Genomic DNA, 6,388 nt, shown 5'->3' with positions numbered 1-6,388 from the left:
GGGAAGGAAATGGGACAAGATGGCTGGAGCGACCCGAGCGTTCCGGGGACGCGGGCGGCGGGCGGAGGCCTGGCTGCGGGCACCTCGCCCTCCGCTCCCCACGCCATGCCCGGGAGCCCGCGGGGAGGCCGCGGCCAAGTCGGGGCCCGGTCCCCACGGATCTGAAGCCTGTCCCGCGCGCCCCGGACCCCTCCCTGCCGCGTTCGCCGCAGAAGCCGACTTCGAACTCGGGAGCGATCTTCTCTGGCAGCGCGCGGGAGGATGCGGCTCCCAAGATGCACCTACCGCACACCTGGGCACCGCCTGCCCCCGAGGGCGGGGGCGCGGCCCTTTGTACTGGCCTCCGAGCACGGCACGGGGGCACTTGCACCCAGCGGCAGCGTGGCTGGGCCCAGGGCCGGGCGCCACCAGCTTCTGCACCTTCGTGGGTATCCAGGCGCCACCCCTATGTGTCACCAACTCCAGAATGACTATTTGTCGAACAGGCTCAGGGACAGAACCTTTGAATATGGAAATCCGGGTGACGGGGGCTTCTCGGCTCCCCAAGCTCCTGAGGCTCATCTGGCCTGTGGGAACAACCCAGCCGAGCAAGTGCCCTGTCTGTGTCCAGCACCCCTGCGCCCCCGCCCCCCGCCTCGCAGTGTTGGGGCGGCTCTAGCTGTGCGAGGTCTGCCTTTCCTACACTCTTCTGGAATGTTTACCCCCCCACCTTCTGACCTTGGGTGTCCACAGAACCAGTCTGCTCTCTCCTCCACAGGTAGCTTTCTAAATACTCGAAGGCAGCCAGGTAACGCTGTCTGCCTGCCACCCCTCTTTTTAGCACAATTAAATGCATCCGAGACCAGCTCCCAGGTGCTTTCCCCGAAGACCCTCCCCCACTCCCACCCCAGGCCCTCCTCTGCACCCGCCCCTCCTCTCCAGCCAGCTGTGCTTGGGGCCAAGGAGGTCCGTGCAGGCCGGCCTGGGACTCGGCGTTGAAGAGATCACACGAGAACCGGCTTTTTCTGAACCGATTCTTGCTTGCAGACATGGAGTCCACAGGCTGCCCCCTGAATTTGACCCTGAAAGTGGAGGAACAGGAAGAGGAGATTCAGAGCCGGGCACTGGAGAGTGGCCCCACGGACACGCAGAAAGTCCGGATCTGCGCAGAGGGCGGATGGGTGAGTGAGTGAGCAGGAGTGGGGGCCACACCTGGCGGGAGGGCCCGGCCTGGGGGGCCAGGCTGTGGTAGGCCTCCTCCCAGGCAGACAGGAAGTAAAAATAGCCCGGCCAAGGCCTGGGTTTGCATTCCTGAGAAAAGTGTGCTGTGAGGCAGGGAGGCGCTGGTTACCTGGTTACCTGGTTACCTGAGCAGTCCCGGCAGCCCTGCAGCTTGCCGTGGGCAGGATGGGGAGGCCAAGGGGCCACAGCCCGGTCTCCCCCGCACCCCGGGTCCCCTGCACCCTGCTCAGTGCCAGGCACGTTGTTGACACCACCTGTATGCTTGCTGACCTGTGTTAAAGAAAAAAATGACTCTGACGTGGTGATAAGGACTGTTGAGGACTGTTGTCAAGACTGTCACAGTAGGGAACAGAGAGATTGGGCCACACACGGATCCAGTAAAGACAAGTGGGGATTCTTAGCCAGGAGGCGGACAGGAGGGACCAGTGGATGGACGAGCACCTAGAGGAGACGGTGGGGTCCGGGGACTTACTGAAGGCTGGCTGGCTGGGGCGGTCAGGGGTCCCGGGCGTGGGGTTCTCCCTGACTTACCAGCACTCTTGCTGAAACTGGGCAGATCGGGCCGGGGACAGGGGCGGAGCCCAGAGGGAGGCTCAGAGGAGCCTGACTCAGGTGTGAGCAGAGGGAGAGTCTGTCACCTGTGGCTGGTGGAAGGGGGAACCTCGTTAAACGGGCATGAGGGGTGCTGGGCTGACGTGAGAGCTGCACCTCTAGCTCTGGACGGAGGGGTGGGGCTGGGAGGCAGCTGGGAATACGGAGCGTAGCCACACAGAATAGTGTGAGAGAATTGGGGTAAACTTGCAAAAAAGAGTCAATGCAACAGATATTTATAGCTATAATTAGGTATAATTATTTGCAGTACTTACTGGACTCCACAATAATTGGGTATGAGTGGTAAACATTTTAAATAAGCAACAGATTGACATTTCTCTACTTAGTTTTCCTTTGCTTGTGAACGTTAACAGTCTACAGACTATACTTTGTTTCCGGCGAGAGATCAGTATTCACAGAGCCTTGACTCTCCCGGGTCATCCAGTCCAGCCCCCCGCCCACGTGGGAGAACTGGGGTGCAGAGAGCTTATCCACTTCGCCCCCGGGGTACGCATGTGCTCTGACGTTGGTTCTTAAAAATCCTCCTGAGCTGGACTTGCTTGTGTGTTTTGCTGTGCGTCTGCTGTACCTCAATAAGAGCAAACACACCAGCAGGCTCTGGTTCACCGGCCCCGCTGTGGAGGCCACACTGCTCCGGTCTCTTCCGTGTTCTCCGCCCACCTGTCCAGCTGGGTGACTCAGGAGGGCAGGAGTCAGTCTTCTGTAGCTCGGAGCCCCGGGCTTGGAGGCTGACCTGGCCCAGCCAGAATGAGTGTGTAGGGACGGTGAGAAAGGTACAAGGTGATGACCACGCTCCACTGAGAAAGGACGAGGTGACAGGAGCTGGAGGAGGGGGTGGCCTTGGTGGCCTCCGGGCGCTCTGCCGTCCTCCCACAGTTAGTGAGCATCCCGTCTGGTGGAGCTGCTGGTCTCATGAGGAAGACAGAGAAGGGAGCGTAATTGCTAGTACAGTATTCGGAGTGCAGTGGGGGCGTGTTAGTTTGGGGGTGTCGCATTCAGGCCGGACCACTCAACAGGCTTTGTGGATAAGGCAAGCCCGGACCTGGTATTGAGCGCTGGGCAGTTTTGCCCCTAGCTCCCTCCCCTCCTGGGGACATTTGGCCAAGTCCGGAGATATCTTTGATTCTCGTGACTTGGGGTCGGGGCTGGGGCATGGGACATCCTTCTGGCTTCTCCTGGGTAGAGGCCTGGGCTGCTGCTACATACCCCTGGTGCCCAAGACGGCCAACATCCAAGAGTTCTCTGGCCCCGTGTCAGCCCAGGCTGGAAAACCCTGCTCCAGGGCAGTAGGCTAGGGGAAGAGATGTGTGCTTTCGTCGTAGAGAGCTGAGTGAGCGTCATCGGTGACGGCGTTGGCGTGTGAGCGCCACGCTGTGCACGAGGACAGCGTTCCCTAGGGGGCTGGAGTAGACACACAGGTCCGAGTAGAGAAACGGAGACAAGGACTTTGCCCGAGCCCTAGTGGTGCGTGGACCCGGCCGGGAGGGCGGGACTTGTGTTCCGGGGGGCAGAGGGGCAGCTCCCGATGAGGGGAGGGGACAGGCCCTCTGAAGTGGCAGGACAGCCAGTCCCGCAGCCCGTTTTGTCGGCCAAGGGAGAGGGACTATAAATAGGTATGGCCTAGATCTGGAGCTTCCTCCGGAGAGCAGGGCCCGAGGGGTTGTCTGGAGCCTGGACGTGGGAGCGGTGGGTGGAAGACTCCCACTGGCCATCCTTCCAGACCGCTCGAGTCTGAGGACAAGGCCTGGGGCCCGTCCGTTGGCTCCTCCTGGCACGTCACACCTGAGGGTTTGGGGCCACTCTCGCTCCAAAGTGCAGGCTCGGTTTTCTGACAGATAAAACTTAATGATCATTTGAAACTATTTCAAGTGGAGCCAGGAAGGGAAATTCAGAGAGCTTTGGCTTCAGCGTTTCATTCGAAACTGTGTTTAAGTGGTGACCGTCGGCAGGAAGCAAATCAGAGGCGCCAGGCCCTGCCGGCCGCGCTCTGTCCTCTGCTGGCGGAAGCTGCCGTCCGGAATTCAGGTGGTGCTAAGTCCAGATCGCAGCCTGGCCACTTACTGGCTGTGTGACCTCAGACCAGAAACGAGGCCTCTCGGAGCCCCTTCCCTCCTTGATCAAATGTGGTCATTGCTGGGGAAGTACACGGAGCATCCACGGGCATTTCCTGCAGGTGCTGCCTCTGTGTGCGGTGCTCTCAGGGCAGGGAGGGGATAGTGCACTTGGGGAACAAGGAGGAGGGGCCGGTGTGTCTAAGGGACAGATGACCAGACACCAGAAGAAGCTGCAGGCTGGGCAGACGGCAACGTTCTAAGCTGATAAAAAACATCAAATAACCTTCTGGCCCCTACATTCAGCTTTGGGAGCAGTGACACCAAGTAACCGGCTGGAAATGAGTGGCCCAGTGACTTCTTAGCATTGAATAGGATGACCTCGGAGTGGGGTTTTTGGTGACCGAAAGACAAAACGTAGCGACAAGAAAAGCAAATGGTTGAGTGAACAGGGGTAGGTTGGTTTGGTGGCTCGGCTGCCTTTGCTGCTGGGCACCCCCTGCCACCAGGGGAGCCGCGTGGGCCAAGGGTGGCGGGCAGCCGGCCGTCCCTGGGGCTTGCTGCCAGGTCCAGGCAGGGGGCTTGCTCTGTACGTCCCCACACACGTCCAGGCTCCTGCCAGCCCGTCTCCTTCTCGTGCTCTTGTGCCCTGGGACAGGCCGCTGGCCCCCAGGCTGCTTTGGGTTCAGAATCCAGCACTGTTCAGAATCCCAGCAGTGCCGGGAGCACCGAGGTCCAGGCAGGCGGCGATCCCTCCCGTGGCACTTACAGGCCCAGCCCGCCCCGGCTCCACCCGACGGAGAGGGTCAGGCCCTCTGAGCACCACGCTGGGGACGGTCCTCGGGGTGTCCGCAGTCTGGCTCTGGCAGGACTGTCTGCTGGCCTGGGCTTCGGTAGCTGGGGGGTTCTCGAGGTGCTGCTGCCTTGTCTATGACCCGAGCGGGTGTGGGGGACCTGTGCGCGTGTCTTGTGCCGCTCGTGGCCGTGTAGGTGGACAGACCGTTCCCCCCCGCCAAGGCCCCGCCCCGTGAGGCGAAGGTGTGAGCTGGTCGGCCCGTGCCACCCCGTTGAGAAGGGCCCGTCCTGCTGCAGGTGCCCGCCCTGTTTGACGAGGTGGCCATCTACTTTTCCGACGAGGAGTGGGATGTGCTGACAGAGCCGCAGCGGGCCCTCTACCGGGAGGTCATGAGGATGAACTACGACACCGTCCTGTCCCTGGGTGAGGCTCGTGCTCCAGCGGCTCCCAGCAGCCCCGGGCCCCGTCATTGCCCCATGCCCCTGATGCCCCTCCCTCCAGAGCATGTGCCCTGCACGTCTTCTGGGTTCGAGCTTGGCAGGGACGTGGACAGGGCGTCCTGGTCAGCAGCACATGGGGCTCTCAGAACCGCCCTCATTCACGCAGGCGTTCGCATCAAAACTGGGAAGAAGACATAGCCTAGCGGACGTCACCGCGGGCCTGGGCCTGTCCCTCCCATGTTCCTTAGGATGGGGGCAGCCTCCTTGCCACTCTGTCCGCCTCGGAAGCTTGGGGACATACCCCCAAGGAATCCTTGCTCCCCGCCCGGCACTGATGGCCACACTATCAGTGTAAGCATCGGGAGGGATGTCCCAGTTTGCACGTGTGGGTGTGACAGTGGCCATTAGTGTCAAAGGCTCTATCCACCCCCTGCCCTGCTAACTGCCACTGTCACCGGCGTCATCAGGGCTAGCCCTCCTTAGTGAGACCCGTGAGTTCCCTTGGACACCCTGTTTCCCATCACATTTCTTAAGCATCCTAGGCCCTTCCCCCATCTTTCCTAAATCTCCCTGTAGAGAGAGCGGGGCTGGGGGGTAAGTGCTACCAAGGACTGATTTTGCGCGTGCTCCAGACGGTAACGCGGCTGCTACCTTTGTCACTTCCTGTGAACAGAGTTCCCGTTCCCGAAGCCGGACGTGATCTCTCGGCTGGAAGGGGAGGGCGAGGCTCAGGACTGCGACGGGTGGCAGCTCCCAGGAGGAACCTTCCCAGGTAGGGCGATTAAACGGAGGTGGCGTCCGTCACGCGGGGGCGTCATGCACCGGGCTTCCAGTTCCAGGCTCAGTCTTGGGGGCGCCTGAGGGGGAGGCAGGGTTGCGAGGCAGAAAGATAATGGGCGCTGGAGTTAAAAATCTTCCTGATGTTTACCGAGGGGCCTCCTTCAGCTCCCTGAGCCTCCACGCCCTCTGGTCGGCTGTGGGCTAGAAGTCCCCACGCGTGACCCGCTGTGCAGATGAGGGGATGATGACCCACTGGCCGCGAGAAGTAGATGTGGTATTCGTGGGACCTGGCCCGTGGGGCAGGGTTGAGGACGTGCCATCCGTTATTAGAGATTCTGCCCTTGGCGAACGTCCCATTACGGTGTCCTTGGCCTTTGCATTGGAGGCATCGGGGCGCCAGGCAGACGCTGTTTTACCGACGGGCACGGTCGCCGCCCCTCCCCCTCTCTCGCAGAGAACGAAGACGCCGACGTGAAGCGCGCAGACTG

General features: G+C 61.2%; 1 protein-coding gene across 1 annotated transcript in view; it reads left to right on the top strand.

The window, feature by feature from the left end:
- The first annotated feature begins 41 nt into the window (after positions 1-41).
- Positions 42-6,388, top strand: part of POGK (pogo transposable element derived with KRAB domain) — an 11,237-nt gene continuing 4,890 nt past the window's right edge. The window contains exons 1-5 of the mRNA XM_015586156.2: positions 42-757; positions 1,027-1,160; positions 4,977-5,103; positions 5,794-5,892; positions 6,355-6,380. Of these exons, the coding sequence (XP_015441642.2) occupies positions 262-757; positions 1,027-1,160; positions 4,977-5,103; positions 5,794-5,892; positions 6,355-6,380 (882 nt within the window). The 5' untranslated portion in view covers positions 42-261. The remainder of the gene's footprint in view (positions 758-1,026; positions 1,161-4,976; positions 5,104-5,793; positions 5,893-6,354; positions 6,381-6,388) is intronic.

The sequence above is a fragment of the Pteropus alecto genome, unplaced genomic scaffold (genome assembly GCF_000325575.1).
Source record: "Pteropus alecto unplaced genomic scaffold, ASM32557v1 scaffold101, whole genome shotgun sequence".
Taxonomy (NCBI): Eukaryota; Metazoa; Chordata; class Mammalia; order Chiroptera; family Pteropodidae; genus Pteropus; species Pteropus alecto.
Note: the sequence above shows the minus strand (reverse complement) of the source record. Positions and strands in the feature narration are given on the sequence as shown.